This window comes from Pimephales promelas, chromosome 8, assembly GCF_988280905.1.
Source record: "Pimephales promelas chromosome 8, fPimPro1.hap1.1, whole genome shotgun sequence".
Taxonomy (NCBI): Eukaryota; Metazoa; Chordata; class Actinopteri; order Cypriniformes; family Leuciscidae; genus Pimephales; species Pimephales promelas.
Window position 1 is genome coordinate 31,662,628 of NC_142776.1, and position 21,264 is coordinate 31,683,891.

Genomic DNA, 21,264 nt, shown 5'->3' on the forward strand with positions numbered 1-21,264 from the left:
GCGGATGGCGGAGAAACATCTCTGAGTGTTGTTCTTTGTTTGTTTTTTAACAAAAAGGAAATGTTAAAATCGGTTAAAACGGACGCGATAGCTGATTCGAACGAGTGATGTTCGACGGCGGCATCCATCTTTGTAATGTAGGCTACAAAGTCTGCTTTAAAATCCCAGCGCTGTCATCATGGTGTAAAGCCCGCCCCAAAGTTTCTGATTGGTGCCGCGATTTCGACGGATTGGAAATGGGCTTGAATGAGACTAACTATCAGAGCAAATCTAAATTTGCCCGGAAGATGTCTGGGTTTTCTCAGGCTACATATTGCCCATACTCTATAGTAGGGCTGGGTAATAAATATCGATTTCTCGATGTTAATCGATTCTCATTTTTTTACGAACCGATATCGATTCTTAAGTCTCAAGAATCGATTATTCATCCTCTTTCATTTGAATGAATGGGATATTGTATCGCGGCTGCGCGCATCCAAAAAATCGCAATAATCTTTGTCCTTTGTTACTATTGATATGAAACAAAGTCTCAATTTTCAAATTGCGCCCATTTTCTTTAGAAATTCAAAAACATAAATAGTGTTTTGGCGCTGTGGCGTGAGATCGCTCTTGCTCAGCTCAAGAGAAGCAGTAGCGCTGATCTCTCTTCCGGGTTAATAACACCAGTCACAGCGCGAAATAAACATGAATGAGCGTCTGAAAGTGTGTTTGATTCATTGACACATTGATTCGCTCAATCAGCGTTTCAACCGTGGAAAGACGTCAGTTAAACAGCTTGTAATCAATGTATCAATCATATTTACCTCAGAAAACCCACATCAACTCGTTATTCAGATAGGAAAAAATTAATTTTGCTAAATATATAGCCACCATTTAAATGTTTATATTTCATATAATCTTCTTATTATAAAAATACATAAAAGTGTAATTTAAGTGATTAATTCATTATTACCTTCATATTTGAATAAATCTGGCAAGTTTTTTAAGACAGCCACCATTTAAATGTTTATATTTCATAATCTTCTTATTATAAAAAAAATAAAAGTGTAATTTAAGTGATTCATTCATTATTACCTTCATATTAGGCTAATGAAGCCTAGTAGGCTACAACTAGACTCCCATAGTTTACAGCATTAGTTAAGAGATTTGATTCCCTTGAGAAAAAATGCCATTTATTGTAACTGATATCCAAAATAATCGATATTGAATCGAATCGAATCGTAATCGAATCGAATTGCAAGCTTGTGAATCGAAATCGAATCGAATTGTGAAATTTGTCTCAATACCCTGCCCTACTCTATAGCACAATTTGGGATGCACTATGTAAGGCTACTCATTGACTTGTTGTTTGATCAGTGTTTACCTCATGTACATGACTCCACATATGCAAATTACACTACCATTCAAAAGGTTTCAAAATATATGTTTTTTTACTCTTATGCTCACCAAGGCTACTTTTATTGAAAGGGGCTTCAAAGGGGCTGTTTTCTACCATTTTTAACCTTTACAAACAATTTTCGTTGGTGTTACCTAATGTAGTCATGTTGAGTCAATTTAAATGATATATCCTGAGTAAAACCAGTTGATTTTGATTTTTCAACATGTACTGTACACATTTAAGGTTTGAAAAAAGATGTCGTGTGGTCTATGTGCCGACAGTTCTAATTTTAAACTTTGTGCAGAGTTTGTTATTGAGTTTGAGGAAAGCCAACATGAGCCGGGCAGCTGGAGAGAGATTACGAGAATACCTGGAAACCATCATTCCGCTCTGCTGAAGCTTCATGGACATGTGGACTACCGTTTTAGAGTCTCCGCCATCAATGAGGTCGGAAGAGGTTTACCAAGCCGGACCACTGAAAGATACAAAACTCCAGCTTCAGGTATCCATAAGCTCTCTTGCTGGTTCTCCTAACCACGTCACCACAGACAACAGTGAGCCCAACTTCATTGCCCACTGAACTTTAAAACGTACCAACTTGTGAGATAATTGATTTTCCCTGTCGCTTAAGCTCCAGTCTATAAAGTGCATATTTCACTAACAATTTCACCTCCAACTAAATCCATATTTCTGCTCTCTCCAAAGCCCCCGACAAGAACCCAGAAAATATCAAGATCGAAGGTCATTTGCCACATGAAATGGATATCAACTGGGAGGTACGATGCTAAACGTTTAATTCCAGTAGTCTTCAAGAATATCTAAGGTTCAAAGCACTGGAAGGGCTGCACAGATAAAGAAGTGCTCTCAAATACAGAATTTCATTTAGTTCTCAAAGCGGGAGAGCAAACTAACAGTGTCAGTTGTTAGTTTCCAATTATCGATAAGCGTGTTCCCCGAGATAGGGTTTTTTTTGCATAGAAAAACACGGCTATCTCCATCGCAGTGCTGTTGGGAAAGTTACAAAGCCCTGCAGAAATGGATCTCTCTGGACACACGTTCTCATCAAAAGGAGCCCAGAGTGAGTCTTTGATTAAAAAGTAAAAGGAACGGGATGCATAAATTCTTATTTTCACATAAAGGTGAATCTCTTTTACAGTTTCTGGGCTATTATTCGGCCACCTTTTCATGCTGATTCACCCTGTACTTTGTAGAATTATGAGGATTTTCATTGTTAATGGTGGACTTTAATGAGTACTTGGATTTTATTCAGTCTTTTGCTGCTAAACGACGACGGTTGTAAAAGGAAATTTAACTGATGTACCTCGGAGCTGTTCAAAAAAGTCAATTGTTACATTGTTTGACATCAAGATAAATTGCTAACAATGAACCAGGTCTATCAGCCGTTTACCAGAAAAATATACCCTCATGGGGAAAAAGGGGATTATATAATTAATGGATTGGACAAAGTATTAAGTATTAAGCTGCGCAACCGTTTGAAAACATTGATAGTAAGAATTGTCTCTTGAGCACAAAATCAGTATAAAAGAAAGATTTCTGAAGGATCATAAATGCAGCCTTGGTGAGCAGAAGAGACTTTCTAAAACATTTTTAAAAATTCTTACTGACCCCAAACTTTTGATCAGTAATGTAAAGTATATAAAATTTCTCATCAGAATTCTAATTGTTCATACGGATTGGCACCTGTTGAATTTCCTTTAAAAAAAACAAACAAACACGCAGACACACAATCACACACACACACACACACACAGTGTGAAACTCGCTATGCGCCATTATGAATGCCTGTGTGTGCGGTAATGCGAGACAATGGCAAGCATACACGCAGCTTCTACAGAAGACTATATTCTCGTATTCTCATCTCTCGAAATGTTTTGATTTTAATCTCGAAAATGTTCGACTTTAATCTCGAAATATTTCGACTTTAATCTCGAAATATTTCGACTTTAATCTCGAAATATTTCGACTTTAATCTCGAAATGTTTTGACTTTACTCTCGAAATGTTTTGACTTTAATTTTGAAATGTTTCGACTTAAATCTCAAAATGTTTCGACTTTAATCTCGAAAATTTTCGACTTTAATCTCAAAATATTTCAACTTTAATCTCAAATTTTCGACTTTAATCTCGAAATGTTTCAACTTTAATCTCAAATTGTTTCGACTTTAATCTCGAAATGTTTCGACTTTAATCTCGAAATGTTTTGACTTTAATCTCGAAATGTTTCGACTTTAATCTCGAAAATTTTCGACTTTAATCTCAAAATATTTTCACTTTAATCTAGAAAATTTTCGACTTTAATCTCAAAATATTTCGACTTTAATCTCGAAAATGTTCTACTTTAATCTCGAAAATATTCGACTTTAATCTTGAAATGGACAGTTCTATTCAGGCATGTCTAGCTAAATTGCTACTAACCACCTTCAAATGCTCAGTATATCAACTCTGGATCAACTCTTATTCCTGAAAGGAGTGTAAAGGTTATCCATTCTGATTATAAAGGTTGATTCAGCCTATGTTTGCCTTCTTTGTTTGCAATACGGTCATATGGTCAGCGAGTGAAAGTTCTGTGAGCTCGCCCTCTGAGTCCGAGACAATATAAACAGCTAGTGTTTGAGCAACTAAATGCTATTTCCTTTGATTTACTGTTTCCCGTCAGCTAACTGAGCTCTTTCGTACTCTTGTCACAGCCATTGTCACCTATTGAGCACAACGGGCCTGGTCTGGAGTACAAAGTAAGCTACAGAAGACAAGGCAGCGGAGAGGACTGGATGGAGCACATTGTGAAGAGGCATTCCTTTGTGGTTAAAAACACCCCGACGTTCGTCCTTTACGAGATCAAAATTCAATCCAAGAACCACGCGGGCTGGGGTCCGGACCCCAAAATAATAACAGCATACTCAGGAGAGGATTGTGAGTAGGAGCAACCGCCATTGTCTGAGCTTTGGAGATGAGTGTGCATTCAAATAACCCCATTCCATTGACATTTCACTCACTGTCAAAGCATTGTGCATGTTTACCTCTGAGAGCGAACAAAGAAGGTGAAGAATTTGAAAGACATATCTTATTTTTTTTTCTAACCTTTTCTTTGTCTGTAAGGGTCTTGTTTCATTGCAGATGCCTGTAAATGGACCCCCCCACCCCCACCTCTAGCGATAGTGCAGTACATGTGTGACGAGAATATCAACACACCTAGAGGGCAAAGAATGCTGATGAAATACTGTCTTGCCTTTACACAATACCCAAACGGCAGCTCTGATATGCCGATTTGTTTTGCCTTATTGAGGATATTAAACTGCAAAAGGGGGAACGATTTCCTCTCTCAGAGTCTTTGTAGACTAACAAATGAAATGTTATCATGGCTATGAGCTATTTACATTCGCGACTATAATTATTCTCTTGCCTTCAGTTTTCTTTTGGAGTTGCCCTCCCGATGTTATCACAGGTCACTATACGTCTCTGTGCAATACGCTTAGTTTAGTCCCTTTTTTGCTCTCTCTCCATCTTTTCTTATTTCTATCTTATCTTAGCACGTGTTTGCCAGTGTTGGGGAGCAACTGATTTACTCCCCAAATGATAATAAGCAGATGAATGCTAAATCGCTGTTTTTGCACATGCAGATTCCAAGCTGAGCAACCTGAAGTAATCAAAACACGGTTCATACTAGTGAATCAGTTCATATGGATTGTTCATGTAAATGACCATATTTTAAAAATGAGCCACCTGTTTGAATCCCCGTATGGCGGAGTTGAATCTTTATAGATACTGTACCTTAATGATTCCATGAAGGAATCTTTTAATACTTTCAAGGAAAAATATCTGGGGGAATAGAATATTCATAATTAATGACTCAAAATTATTAATAAATATAAGTACGTTCATAAGATTTTTGGAATTGTACTACATTGGTCATGCTTTTGATTAACTAAAACGAACCAGTTTATTTGAGTCGTTCATCCGTTCAGAGCTGCATGTTTCTGATTCACAACAAAAGGCTTATAAAAGTAATTTGTTCTGTAATTGGACAACACTGGTTATGATGACTTGTTTCATACTGCAGATTCAGGAATAGAGTTAGAGTTAGACAGTTTTTATTTTCAGAGTTTATTTTATGAACATTATTTTTCTATCAAAACAACATTAATATATTCTACATTGTTTAAACATAGATTTTACTTGCAAGAACATTTAGATTCATATGAAACATATTATACATTTTTCTTGCTGCAATGTTTCATCAATATGTGTTCACAAAATTCAGCACCAAACATGTGTATGAGATATGGGAAAGAGGCTACAGACATTTTACAAAACTTATTTTAGATACAAGTCTAGCTCAAAGATTTAAAAAAAAACAGTCGTGCATAACTTCATGTGTGAATCCTTATTTGATACCTGGGTCAAAATGGGCCAGTATGCAAAAAGTGTAACATATATATATTTTTAATGGTTATTGAAATGTTTCCAAGAACAGTTAATGTTACAGTATGTAAAAAACGTATCTAATTCATGGGTCCTAACCATAATAGTTATTTATTTATTTAAAAAAAAAAGATTGCTTCAATCAATATAGTTAGCTAAATACCTTTTCAAAAGAATAGCTTAATTAACGTTTAACTATTTTAATGTATCAGTAGCTTAGCTTGGCAATTCAACATTGTTTCCCCAACACTGGTGTTTACCAGGATTTATTCCATTATAATCAAATCTCTTCTCATTAGCGAGTGTCATATGATGTCTGTGAATGTTCTTTATATAGATTACGTAGATTGTGTATGGTAAAAGTGTTATGTAGGCAATTTGCAATGTGTTTGATAACGAAATGTAGTTACAAAGCATAAAAACAATATTATAGTCCATAACTCCATGTAAACAACTATTACTCCCACCACAGTTTTTCCCATGATTACCCACCAAATTACACCACATTTCTTGGTCCTTATTTCGTATAGCTGAATCTAATTCACTGACATTATTTTGATGTAGGAACAGTGTAATTTGAAGGCAGCTATATAGAGCTATTTGTAATATTTCGTTTGCATGTTATTCGTCCGCAGTCCCCTCAGCAGCTCCAGAGGATGTAGCCGTAGAAGTGATGAACAACACCATGGTGAAGGTCAGATGGGACCATGTTCACAAGGACAAACTCCATGGACATCTGGGGGGCTACAGGGTAATTCCGCACCAATGTGTCTTTTGCTTTTTTAGCCACGGTTTGAGGGCTAATGACCCCTTTTTGTGACCTTAAAGCTCCTCTTGTTTCCCAGCAAGCTGTCAGAGCCTATCCACATGTATTAATCCGTGTTGTTTTTGACTCATCAGCTGTCCCTTCACTTTCTAGAGACTAATCGATCCTCATGTCCTTACAGGTAAGCTGGTGGAGGCTTCGTAGTCTGCTGGACTCAAAGAAAACACACGGCGACAAACACACGGCGACGTTCTCAGGCGAGAGGAACCGTGCGGTGGTCACAGGGCTAATGCCTTTCTCAGAATACAGCCTCATTGTCATGGCCTTTAACAGTAGAGGAAACGGGCCGGGCAGTCATTCGGTCAGCTTCAAGACCCCTGAAGGAGGTGAGTGAGGAGAAGATGTGGGAATACTTGAGCTAAACATAATAATCTTGGTTCTGTGAGTGATAAATAAGATGGAAATAGTTGGTTTACCCAAATATGGCATTGGTTCTTGTTTTTCTTGTGAACATTCATGTCAAAGTGAATGTTTGGAAATGAAAATGAGATGTAAGACCTTTGATAAAGGGGAAAATGTCTTTCACGAACGAAAGTCGCAAAGTTGTGGAACAAATGAATGAAAAACACTGCCTTGTGTCTATGTAAAGTTCGATGAAATTAAATGGAGTATTTGAATGTAGTTGTCCACTCCTTTGCAACTTGTACACATTGAAACAATGTAAAAGAAACTTTTGACTTTTGTTATGTTAATAAATGCATTAAAGCTGCATTTAATCAAGTATATATGTATATATAATTGTGAAAAAAAGATTTTTTTTTTAAACTGTACTTGATGGAAAGTTTGCATTAATGTTTTTGAACTTCATTAAATCATTTAATTAGGTACTATTAGGCCTTTTTGCTATTATGCAGGGCTGTGTAATGACCATTTGTGTGTGAAACGTTCCTTTTAAATGATTCAAATAATCTGTCAACTTTCTTTTTTTTATCTCCTACTTTTAGTACCCGGTCAACCAGCTGCTTTCAGCGTTTCAAACGTCCAGAAAAACAAGGTCACCTTGACCTGGTCTCCTCCGGTTGACGCAAATGGAGTCCTAATCGGCTACATCCTGCAATATCAGCTAAGTATGTGATCATTGCATTTCCATTTCGTTCATAACTCTCGCTGCATCGTTCTGTTAGGGTTGTGTGCATGGGGTTTGAGTAAACAGCTTTCCTGATATGCATTTCTGTTGTGGCCCATGGTCAGTAAAACCACAAACCACTGGATTTGCACTGATTCGGTGTCATGTCTCTGAAAGGGCCAGGCAAAAGAATGTAAATTTGTATGGCACAGAGAGCATTAAAATAGCTTTTTCCCCTGAGTCAACATGTTCCCCATGAAGCAGATGTAGATTTGGACATATAAAAACTGCAAAGTGTTCTTTTATGTTTCACGTCTCATTACATCGAGTGATGCCTACGTCTCACCACTAGGAGATATTGTTGTGCCACCTAGCTTAGGGTTGGCAGCCGCATCTTATATTCAACAGGCACTTCAGTATTATGACTGTATAGGATCTCAATAAGACACAGTGATTTATGGAAAACAATTACTTTGACTTGTTTAAGTTAACTCAATTTGCTTATTTTTTATTATACAGGTCCTGTTATACTGAATTGAATGCACACTAGTGAATTGAACAGCTATTCACTGCATGCCGTTAGGGTATGCTTTTAATTAAGATTTACAGTGAATAAGACCACTGATTACGTTGCGGGTTAACAATGCACTTCGTATTAATGGTTAAGTGATGCACTATAGGGAAATGGGAAACATTGTGAAGCGTATCTCTAAATAGCAAGAGTTATTTTGGTGTAGATTTTGATATTCAAAGTTTAATTGTAAGATTAAGCATAATTGTAGACGACCCAAAAACAATCAGAAGCCTCACTAACAGAGGCAAGCATTACCGCAGAAGGTAAAAGCAACCAAGCCTTGTTAATACTAAGAAATTATTTATAATTAGTTTCCTTGTTAAAATATCTGAAAATCCTTGAAATTTGCATTGGATATTAAGACTTGTTTTCATAGATTGTATTTTGAATATAAGTGTATTTATTCTTAGTGCACTGGCTGATTTGTTTACTTTGTTTAACCAAGAGTAAGAGTTGTAAAAGTATTGTTTCCAATTTTTTTATTTGATATTTTAATGGGGGAAAATTCAACAGAAAACTTGCGAAGAATCATCTTTTTTATGCCGACTTAATGTCTACTTTTCAGCAAACCAGGGTGAATGACCACAGCAAATTTGTATTCACAAGCAAAGCAAATACGTTTTGGATTATGCTATCCCCACTTTTCAAATTGTTTCTGCACCTATCGGGAAAAAAATAAAAATTAAAAAATTATTTCTTCAAGAAATAGAAGGTCTGCCTCTTGTCTAGCCCCACTTTTCATATTGTTTCTAGACCTATAGAAAACATTTTTTAATAATGAATTCCCCTTTATTTTTTCAAGAAATAGAAGGTCTGACTCTTGTCTAGCAAACGTATTTTGTCATTCTGAACCATTTTGACCTGAAATATTACTCCCTGATATTTCTAAGTAAATATTTCATTGATTTAAAGGAACAGTTCACCCAAAAATGAAAATGATGTTGTCATTTACTCACCCGTATGTTGTCCCAAACATGTATGAGTTTTTTTCTTCTGTTGAACTAAAAAGAAGATACTTTGAAGATTGTTGGTAATCAGACAGTTGACGGTAGCCATTGACTTCCATAGTAGTAAAAAAAAATAATAATAATACTATGGAAGTCATTTGCTACTACAACATAATGATGTTTATAACAAAATAAGGGTGACAGAATTTTAATTTTTGGGTGAACTATCCCTTTAAAAACATGTATTTCCCATGAACTCTGCACTACCTATGTGCTAAGACTGTCTAGATCCCAGTTTTGGAAACCCCTTGTCTGGGCAATCATGGCACGTAAGTAGTGCAGAGCTCATGGGAAAGAAATGTTTGACCCGGTATACCATCCTGACACCCTTCATCGCACTGATACACTGTTCTACATGCATCGTATCACAGTATAACACCAGGCTGGGCACGCACCCTGCTCAACACGCAACCAGATCCCAGCAGGAGTGATGACGGAGCTGATTATGATGCGTACAGTCTGGAAGGCCTCGTCAGCTAATTGTGTTTGATGCCGTGTCTGATCATTGAGGCCAAGTGTCAGGTTGCGTATTAAAAGAAGTAACGTTTTCATCAGGAGAGCTTGCTAGAACCATTGTGTTTCCCTTTGAAGTGGGCTCATTGAAGTCTCCTTGAAGAAAGTGGCGTGTAAAATGCTGGCGAGAGAGAGCACACAGCTGTACCCATCGAATGGAAAATAGCAACTGGGATTAAAGAGCCACTGCACAGATGGCCCGCAGCCAGATCCAACTACGCTGAAATCACACACTGTGAATGACTTATTTCTTACTTATTACTTATGTTTATTTGACAGAGAATTATGGAAGAAATAAAGAATCAAAACATGGTGCAGGCAGACTGATCTCATGACACGCCAATTCGTATTTCCATTTTATGGCACGCTATCATCACCCATAATCGCTTTTCAGCACGTTTGTGAATGCCGTTGACTTAAAGCTACACTGTGTGATTTTTACCCCCATCTAGCGGTGAAAAGGTATATGACCATCCAGTGAATATTAGTTTCTGTTCCTCTCAATTCCAATTTTAACTACAGTGGCCAGCGTAGTCCAAGATTGGCTTCCAGTTCGACCTCCTCCATGAGTGTTAACTCAAACATAAATGTGAAAGGCGAAGCTTGAATTTACTGGTATGTCCCTCTTTGGCTAATGTACTTTCAAGATGGAGGGGCAACATGGCGACCGACATTAGAATCCCTTACTTGTATGTATTTTCAATGGCATATTATACACTCACGAGAATACTTTATTACTTGATTGAATTAAATATACATTAATGAGCACATATATATTTTGAAAGAACTAAGTGTTTTTAGATAAGAATAAACTAAAAGAGTTACACAGTGTAGCTTTAACGTTACATTACTGTATATATAAATATATGACCTACCCCAACCCCGTCACTGGGGTTAATACCATTTATGAGTCTTCCCCTACCATCCTAGGAAAAAAATATCGCTCCCCAGATGTAGATCTACATTTTGCTTCGTTTCGCTTGGACATTTAACGGAATGTACATACACGTGGAATCACTCGGACATTTAACAGCGTAGACATACACGCATGCACGCGGATAGCTCAAAATGCGTATATATATGACACTTGACTTGTAAGTGGCGTGTATGTTTACCAAAAATCATGATGTCATCCCAGATAACACAAGTCTAATTGATGTTTACATCTGGAAGACGTATTTTTATGACTGTTTGCTCATCTCCAATACGTCGTTTCCTGTCAGATGTCAAATAGACGTTTAGGAGATGTTTTTAAGATGTAATGATTTAGACATCTATTCGTCTATTTGACATCTGACAGGAAACGTCCTATAGACGTATTGCAGATGAGCAAACACTCTTAAAAATTCGTCTATCTGGGATGTTTTTGCAGGGCAGATTCAAACCTGTTTAAGCTGCATATACAATATCTCAATAACACATGCGCATGAAATGATGGTTTAATCTGTAGTATTCTACTCGGCATCGAAGTCCTGACGGCGACTGTCAAATGCACACATTGGTATGCGTGTGCATGATCTGCGAATAGCGCTTGTCCCTTGCTGTGATGCGTGTGCGTGAAAGGTCAAATGCAGTGCTTGCCAATGTTATTAATGCAAAGACAATTGGTTTGTCATGAGTGAATGCAAAAAAATAATAATACTAATAAAAAATCTGTTTTGTGTCCAAATTAGTGTCTAATATGTCAAATCAAACGACAATACTGCCAAGAAAAATCATCTTTGTTTCCTATGGCTGACTGTTTGACCAACAATTGCTTGGTTTTTTATATATGCATTCATATTTCACATGTTTGTTCCGTAGCATATCAGTTGCAGTTGTATTTTGTATTTCTTTAAGACAATATTCAAATATATTTATATTGTGAAATCAAAAAATGAATATGACATCCAATATCCATAACATGGCAGTGTGATACTTTTGTATCGTACCACAAGCCATAGTATTGTGACAACCACTACAGAAATGTGTGTATTGTGACAATCCTAGCGCAGGCTGTCAGTCTGTGTCAGAAGGAAGAAAAAAAAACACATGGCTGACTAAACACATCTGACATTTCAATGCCATGGCCTTCCTGCAACCAGTCCAGCTGACCGACCAACCATAACATATGATGAACACATGTCGCTTTGCTGCATATCTTTCTTTTGTTCATAATCCGTGTGAATTCTAACATGGAGATAAATGACTTGTTAAGAAATGCAATTGACGGTATGCTCTGTTTCCTTTTCCTGTTTAGTAAATGACACAGAGGAACTAGGTCCTCTGATAACCCTGAACATCTCTACTGATAGCAATAAGCAGCACCTCCAGGACCTGGAAGCACTGAGCAAATACAAGTTTTACCTACGGTGTTGCACGCGGGTGGGTTGCGGACCAGCTGTCAGTGAGGAGCGCACCACTGTCCCCGAAGCAAGTGAGTACGGGGTAGCAGCTGCTCGTGGGTGGGGTCGTCTCCGGGGAGTCAGCCTGTGGCGTTCCAAAGGACAGGGAATGTGGCTCTCTGACATGGATGACCAAGTTGCTGTTGTTATGGGCATCGACCCGGCGAATGCAGGGGACATTATTTCGACCTCCCATCTCACCAAGCTTTTCATATGCCCATCTAAGCATTTCTTTATAGCCGAACAATATCATAACAGTGCGCGACTGGGCTGCATTCATCACTGTCTTGGAGGACCCAAGCGCTTATTGATTTGAGGATAAAAGCTCGCCTGCGAAAAGGAAGAAGAAAAAAATATGTTGCCTTTGGGGATGGAAATGTTGGATTGTTATTAGTACAGACGTAGAAATAAGTTGGTAATCAACATCCAAAAAATACATATTAAAAGAAAAGAAACACACAAGTGTGAATTTACAGCACATTTGTCATGATTAATGATTCACGGCGACACACTTTGTTAATAAAGTGCTGTTTATTTGCGTTTCACTGAGGGTTCTTATAGGAAGTTGTATTTAGGGAAGAAATATGATCGAGATGAAAATCCCAAGGCATTATACCAATATTTGGCAGAGGAATTGAAAACAGTCAAGAAAACAAATGACTGCTCTGATGTGAGGAGAGATATCTTTATGAGTCGATGGGAATCAACCGCATACAGTAGACTTACATCAAGAAAATCAGTTGATTTCAAATACAGAAAGTGAAAATCTGTTTAATTAAAGCACAACTGGGTGTATGAGAATTATGTTTTATTTTAAAAGTATGTCCATGTTTCCATGGCAACACCATGTTTTTGACCACAAGCATAGTGATACCATTGTATTCTTTAATATATCTTGGTTGCTATGCTCAAACCATGGTGTAAATAAATATGACATCAATTCCATGGTATTTCCAACTGATACCATCTCATCCATACAAATAACACCCTTTTGTAATACTTTCATATTTCTAGTACGACATTTAAAAGGATGACATCATATTTTTAAATACTTTTCTTTGTTTCTTGCTATTGCATTTTCGCTTTAATGCTTTGGTAACAGGCACTGTAGGCACTGCTAAAGTTGCTGTGATCTCAGTGTCTTTCTTTCGTCGTTGCAATATGTCTTTTTCATTGCTTTATTGCTTTTGTTTTGCCAGCTTCAACAGATGTGGCCTCTTTCAACATCAGTATGAAGTATTCTGTTTTCTTTAGCACTAGAAATAGCTAGCACACTAGACTAGAGGTTACATTGTAGCTGTACTGTAGAAATCCATCTTGAAAATTCATGTGTTCATAACGAGATAATCATTTCATTTTCGTGTGCTTTTTTTTTTTTTTTGCCCTTTCCTTGTGTAAGCATTCTGTAGATGTGAGGTCTTCCATAGATGGTTGCTAAATTAGATCAATCTCACTATTAACCTGTCATCTGCTCTATGTTGGTAGATGAAACTAATTGATTTACTCCATTTAATCCAGTTCAATCCGTTCAAAATTGCCCTTGCATACTATGGTTCTGCTAACACAGACTATTTTTATTTTGCATTGAGCATCATCCTATTTAGTACATCACAAGCCTAACTCTCTCGTAGAAACATCACATCAGTTCAAACCGTTTAAAATAGCAAATGTCTTTTTTCCAGGAAAATCCGGCTCTCGATTTCCTCCAAGAAAAACCACTGTTTCCCCTGTGGCTAATGCTACTCTTTCTTCTATAGGTACTAAACCACACAACAGCAAGTCTAAAAGAACAAATGAGGAACAAATTTGGCTTTTTTATGCCGACGGTCTCTACAAATATTGAGTTTTGTAATAATGGAAACACATTTGTTCAAAGGTTTGGGGTCTTGTACACTCTAAAAAATGCTGGGTTGTTTCAACCCAATTTGGAGCAATTTAAAACATGAACCCAATGGCAAAAAAAATGAACCCAAACCAACCCAGCATTTTTCAGAGTGTAAGCTTTTTGGTTACACTTTATTTCTATATAGTCATATAGTCACTTGAGACATTCTACTAACTATAAGTAACTTTTCAACTACATGTCAGCTAAGTGTCATTAGAGTATTAGTAGGCTGTAGTAGACTGTTAGGTGGGTTAGGTGTTAGGGTTCAGGTTAGGAGAACAAGTTGACTTGTACAGTAGTTGCTAAGTTACTTATAGTCAATTGAATGTCTGTTGGGGACCAACAAAATAAAGTGTTAGCAGATATTAAGCGGACAGTCTACTAATACTCTAATGATAGTTAGTTGACATGTAGCGGCAAAGTTACTTATAGTTAGTTGAATGTCTAAAGTGGACTATCAAAATAAAGAGTTACCAGATTTTTTTATGTGTTTGAAAGAAGCCTCATACAGTATGAACACCAAAGCTGCATTTTATAATCAAAAATACCTTTAAAACAGTAATATGGTGAAATATTTACATGATACCAACTAAAAGCTGAAAGTTTTTGAAATCGATACCATGCTCGTCTGTGAAAATGCTGGGTGGTTTTAACCCAAATTTGAGTCAAATAACTAAGGACAAACCTAGCCATTGGGTTACATTTTTAAATAAAAATATTTTAACCCAGGTTAGTCCATATTTGACCCAAATTTGGGTTAAAAAAACCCTGCATTTATTAAATTGCACATAAACCCGAATTTGTGAAAACGGTGGCATGTACATGCGTGTTACATCTTCAGTCTATAGGCGTGTAGTGTTTCTTTACTAAGTGGCATCGCCAACTACTGGCCTGGCATACATAATACAGCGTTAAACAGCGTTAATACAGCCATTTTCACGGATATGTGTGGAATTTTTCAAAAACTCAAAGGAAACACATTTGTACTTATTATCAATGTTGAAAAACAGTGTTCTTTGATGAATAGAAAGCTCACAAGAACATCATTTATTTGAAATATATATTTTTTGTATCTTTACTGTCTCGTTTGATCAATGAAATGCTTGCTGAATTGTAAATCTACTGACCCCTAACAATAGTGTATACAGTATAGTCGAAGTGTGAAGGTCTGATTTATCTGGGTGTATCGGGGGAGTGAGGAGCAGTGCTGATGTTGCACAGAAGTGTCTGCTAAGTGGATAAGAGGAAGCCGTTTAAATTCAGCACCACAAAAAGGGGCTTTCAGGAGCAGCCTTGCGGGGCACGTGTGGCGCGAGCTTTCCTCCCCCCCGCTGTGGCGGCAGATGCGGCCTGACAAACCTCCAGCTAGCTCGCTCAATATTTATGGCGCCATTTCTGTGTCAAGCAAAGGTGTCACACCACACAGATGATTAACGCAATTTCTGCAATAACAGGGTGGATGGAAGCGCATCACGAATAGAGGATGTCATTTGAGCATGCGGCGATGGGCAGGATAGAAACGGTCCTTCGGTGCAGATGAATTCCTGAAAAGAGCCTGAGAATAAATGTGTTCCATTTGCATGTTTTGCCCAAAGGGAGAGGTGTTGGGTGATTGAGATGTGTGGTAATGAGTTTTGACAGCAGACAACAGTCTGCCTAATTGCTACACCTGAAGGTGATGAAAACACAAGTTATCTGTGATTGATATAGCTCCGGTGGCATGTCGCGAAGGTAGCAATTGTCCAAGTCCAATACTTTTGGCTTTCCGAATAGAAACAGTTCAGATGTTTCTGCGGCACTCAGAACTCGGTGACGGCGTAATTATTACTCGGCGACACTGTCTAGAATTATCTCTTATAATTTCATCTTATTTCGCCCAGTGTAACGAGCACATCATTATTTCAGGCCGTTAATTAGTCATTTAATTACAGAAGACTCGCAGCTATGTTTCTGATGGAAATTAAACCACACTCCATTCCAACATCTGAAGACCCGCCATTTGTTTGTGACATCCCATCACGTTAATTTCCTCGAGCCATGTCCTATCCAGCCGTGACTTTCGGGTTTCCAGCGACAAGTAATTAGTCGGACCACAGTCAAAGTGAAAGTCGCTCTGAGACGTAACAAAGTCCCAGCCCATATACAAACATTTAATGTTTAATGTTGCGTTCACATGACAAAATTACAGTAATTATGTGAGTAGAAGGAAACATTCTCTTGTTTGGCAAACTGGTACTTGAAATTTTGTATGAACACTTTAAACTTTACATACGAAAAATTGGCTAACACTTTACTTGAAGGGGTGTGCATAAGACTAACATGACACCTTCATATTCACAACATGACATATGTTATAAATATGAAGGAAGTTAGTTTTATGCATGTTTGTGACAACTGTCATTAAGTGTCATTCGCTCAGTTATGACATTTGTAATGCAAATATAACATTTGAGATGTCTTTGTTATGACACCTTGACATAAACCATAACATCATAACCTGTCAGTGTCTTTGTCATGACAACTTGACATTACTAAGACAACGCAACCTGTCATAAACATGATGAATTATCAAACTATGAAACCACCTAGTTTTATTGGTTAACATTACATTAAACTGTCAGGTGGTTGGTTGACATTGGCTGTCATGAAGCCATTATAACTTTTTAATGACAAATTCAATTAGTAATACTGTAGTTGAGGTCATGGAAAATATTCATGACACAGTTATAATGGCCTCATGACAGCCAATGTCAAAGCCAACCACATGACAGTTTAACTTCATTTTATGTCAAGTTGTCATGACAAAGACACTGACAGGTTATAGTTCATGTCAAGATGTCATAAAGACATCTTAAACAATGTCCTATTTGCATTCAAAATGTCATTATTGAGCGAAAGGTACTTAATGACAGTTGTCATAAACATGCATAAACCCTACTTCATATTCAAGACATATGTCATGTCACGGTTATGAAGGTGTCATGTCAGTCTTATGCACACCCCCTCAAGTAAAGTGTTAAAAATTGCTTTCATCATTTGTATCTTTATATCATCACATCTGGTTAGGACAATGTTACTGTGATACTGTTGACATTTTCAGTTCATTGCGACTTGAAAGTGCCTCCCATATTTAAAAATATGGCAGTGCTAATAAGCAGCTTTTCATTAAAGTAATGTCTGGCGAAGTTCATATATTACATTGATATATTTTTTAAAGAAGTCACTCTTCTCGTCCTCCTTTCTCCCAAGTCTAACAGTATCTAACAGGCAACCCTTCCTTGTGTCATGTACAGTACTAACCCTCTGTCATTTCTCTCTTCTCTCAGCTGTGTTGAATATTAGCACCTCAGTTAGTCACAACTTTGCAAATATCAGCTGGATTCCTGGCACAGAACAGACGGAGTCAGAGTTATATGTTGCCTTTATGAACAACCGTAAGCCTTCCTTACTGTTCTTCGTCCTAATTCTTGTAAATTATACCTCAAAGTTCAGTAGTAATTCTCACTCTTGTCTAAATTCTCCATATAACCGTTTTCGGTTTAATAAAAGTAAATTCACTCAAAAAAAAAGTTAATTAGTCATTGTTTTAGCCTTTATTATTTTTGTCATAGGTTAATAAGTATAGATTTTAGTGCTGTCAAATGGATTATTCATTATAAACCGCATAATATAATAAAATATATTTGCGTGCATATGTATTGTGTATTGTGTGTGTGTGTGTATGTTTGTGTGTATAAATATACACAAGTAGACAAATATATTATTTAAAACAACTATTATGATATATGTGATTAATTGAGATTAATCGATTTGACAGCACTAATACACTCTTTAAAAATGCTGGGTTGTTTTAACCCAATTTTGGGTCAAAGATGGACAAACCCAGACATTGGTTTACATTTTTAAATTACATTTTTAACCCAATGTTTGAGTTTGTCCATATTTGATTTATTCATATAGATTTATATATTCATATTTGCAACTGAATATCAATAATTTATATTACACATATATATGTATATGTATACAGTATATATATTAATATAATTTATATATAATTATTAGGGCTGTAAATTGATGCCAGTTACTGATTTTGATCAAAATTAACATCTACCTGTCTGTCGGTAAAATGTTCAATTGCGTTTTTTAAAGAATCATTGTACCCAAATTAACATTTTCATTTGGAAGCCCTAATAATTGTTTACTGTTTTGTCTATATATAGGCAGTAGAGATTTGTAGCATACTAACACCGCTTCACCTATATGCACGTCTTGTAGGTGAAGGTAACTGGAAGATATCCCATGCGCTAAACTCTTCTAAGACTTTCCACATCATTGAAGGGCTCGAACCTGGGACTGAATACACAGTGCGTCTTATGACTAAAAGCTGGGTTGATAATTCTAGTATTTTTGAAGACGTTATCAAGACCAGGGCCAAAGGTGAGGAGAAAATAGTCTCCGAGATGACAGAAATGCAAACACAAATCGTCTTTTGTCTCTTCCTTTCTCATCTCATCAAGAGTCCGAGCAACATCCTGTGATAAAATGATCATGAGTGTACGCCGTGTCCATTCCAGAGCATGTGTTCTGTGGACTTGATGCAATTATGCTTTATCAGCCTCTTCCATTGATCAATTAAACATGCAGTCTGGCAGTTTAATATTAATATCAGCACATTCCCATTCTTGAGTTTGCCTGGTGTCTCTCATTTAGTGTCGGATGTTGTCAACGTTCAATGAAGTGTGCTCAGTAAATATCAAATGATGGGTTGGTAAGTGAACGTTTTGTCTCTCACAGGTCTGGCCAGTATTCATGGAGGCATTTCCAACCAGGGCTGGTTCATCGGGCTCATGTGCGCCATAGCTCTGCTCACTCTCTCGGTGCTCATAGCCTGCTTTGTGAACCGAAACAAAGGCGGAAAGTACTCAGGTATTCTCACACACAATGAAAATAATCAGTTGCTGTAGAATATTGCACAGTTACTTGGTGATGTGAACAGGATCTTTTAAAAAGCTGTCAGATAGCACAAGAAAACCCTAGCAAATGTCTAAAGAGTTTTATCATGAAGTAAAAATGATACTGTAAGTATGAAGGAACAATGTCTATCAAATTTACACTTCGATTATCACAATAGCACATGAAAAGTGTTTTAAAAAAAACGTATATTTAGAACATTTTACACATGCTCATTAGGGGCTGCAAATTGGGTTTGATTCAAGGTGTTAGCCAATAGCATTGTTGTATTACTGTAATTGGATCTGTTATACCACGGTAACCCCTACAACTGATCGTTTTCTAATTACTTTACAGAAACAGCATGAAATCTGTTCATTTGCAAGCGTTAATGAATCTGCATATGTGCTTGCTGATGACGTATATCATAAATTACCTATATATATATATATATATATATATATGCTATATTTTCTATTTATTAATTTGTTCAGAATATATATATATATATATATATGAAATGCATATTGATTATTAATTGACTACGATCTTTGGTAAAATGTTCTATTTACCTTTTATTAATTACTACACTCTAAAAAATGCTGGGTTGTTTGAGGTCAAATATGGACAAACCCATATGTTGAGTTAAAAATGTAATAACCAAACTTCAACTTTCACTTTCAACTGTAAATTTTGTAATTGCATTTTTAACCCAACATTTGGGTTTGTCCATATTTGACCCACATTTGGATTGAAACAACCCAGCATTTTTAGGGTGTATACTAATTTTCAAAAGTTTGGGGTCAGTAAGAAAATGAATACTTTATTCAGAAAGAATTCAATTGATCAGAAGTGACAGTAAAGACAATTATATTTACAACATATATCATGTTTTATGGAGACTTTTCATAAACATAGGGATTTTTATATTGTACAAACTCTATTCCTAACACAGTCTCATCCCAAGAAGTCATATAACTGACGTCTTGGGACATCTTTTGACCATACGTCAACATCCGCCTTTTTAGGGTACCCTTAAACGTCGGTTACATGACGATCCGGGGCCATCATACAACTGATGCTTTACCTTTAACGTTGTTTTAGGTGACGGGGTAGGTTTAGGTCTGGGGTAGGGTTAGGATCCGATAACGTCATCTAACCGACGTTTAAGGGTACCCTAAAAAGGCGGATGTTGACGTATGTTCAAAACACGTCCCAAGACGTCAGTTATATGACGTCTTGGGATGAGACTGCGCTGCTATTCCATCCCCTTACGCTTACCAGACCCCTAAACCTACCCATAAAGAATACGTTCTGAATTTTCAAAAATAATCACATCAGTATGACTTATAATTTTCCTTATGGGGACCAAAAAAAATTATTTGTACCCATAATGTAGTTTGATTTACCAGCACCACACACACACATTATATATATATATATATATATATATATATATATATATATATATATATATATATCTTATTAACATATTGTTTGTTAATAGAAATATGAACAATGTTTGTTAGTCTTACTAAATTAAGGATGCTCTCTTGTGTTTATTCAGTGAAAGAGAAAGAAGACATGCACCCAGATTTGGAGTCCCAGGGTATGAATGATGATACCTTCTGTGAATACAGGTATTTCAAACCACCAGCATGATTTACTACTCACAGCTCACATAGAGGCAGAATGACGGCAACCTCTGACACTGTTTCCTTGTAATTTGTGCATTTTTTCTTTGGTTTGAAAGCCAGCACCAAACCAGCCTGAGCTCTGGACGTGCAGCGAGCTAAAGTAACCACCACACGCATGTGCTAAACAATAACAACAAAACCAATGTTGTTCACACATCAATGCCATTGATGTGTTCCTGTTTCACGTGGTGCTTTGTGAGTAGCTAGTAAACATGTAGCACGTTAGAAACAATGGCTTCGCTGTAAATGGGAAAATGAGGTTGTACTGAGATCGAGCGAACAAAACATGCCTGATAGGATGACGGGGAACAATGAGGTTTAGTTGAAAGACACGTATCTTCAGGCCAGCAATAAATGCGTTTCTTGTTTCATTAATCATTCGGTGATGCAATTTAACAACAATCTCTTCGAGAACAGGGTTTGTAGTGACAAGAAATATTTTCAGCAGATCATCCATGACATGTTTATGATAAATGAGGTTGAACTCTAGATGTGCCCGACTCACAGGCTTGTTTTATACAGACATCCAACTGTGTGTAAAT

The 21,264-nt window shown here is 36.9% G+C and overlaps 1 protein-coding gene across 15 annotated transcripts in view; it reads left to right on the forward strand.

Annotated features, from left to right (window-relative positions):
• chl1b (cell adhesion molecule L1 like b) overlaps positions 1–21,264 on the forward strand; it is a 129,403-nt gene that overhangs the window by 105,808 nt on the left and 2,331 nt on the right. For 6 of the 15 annotated variants that reach the window (XM_089134374.1, XM_039648822.2, XM_089134375.1 and 3 more), the window contains 11 exons: positions 1,683–1,880; positions 2,084–2,154; positions 4,086–4,308; positions 6,453–6,568; positions 6,765–6,969; positions 7,588–7,710; positions 12,043–12,219; positions 17,399–17,506; positions 18,351–18,512; positions 18,870–19,001; positions 20,593–20,665. In XM_089134374.1, coding sequence (XP_088990500.1) covers positions 1,683–1,880; positions 2,084–2,154; positions 4,086–4,308; positions 6,453–6,568; positions 6,765–6,969; positions 7,588–7,710; positions 12,043–12,219; positions 17,399–17,506; positions 18,351–18,512; positions 18,870–19,001; positions 20,593–20,665 — 1,588 coding nt within the window. Of the gene's footprint in view, positions 1–1,682; positions 1,881–2,083; positions 2,155–4,085; positions 4,309–6,452; positions 6,569–6,764; positions 6,970–7,587; positions 7,711–12,042; positions 12,220–13,386; positions 13,417–13,869; positions 13,945–17,398; positions 17,507–18,350; positions 18,513–18,869; positions 19,002–20,592; positions 20,666–20,778; positions 20,836–21,264 lie in introns of all 15 variants that reach the window. The other 9 variants (XM_089134378.1, XM_089134376.1, XM_089134386.1 and 6 more) reach the window with 8 other exon arrangements.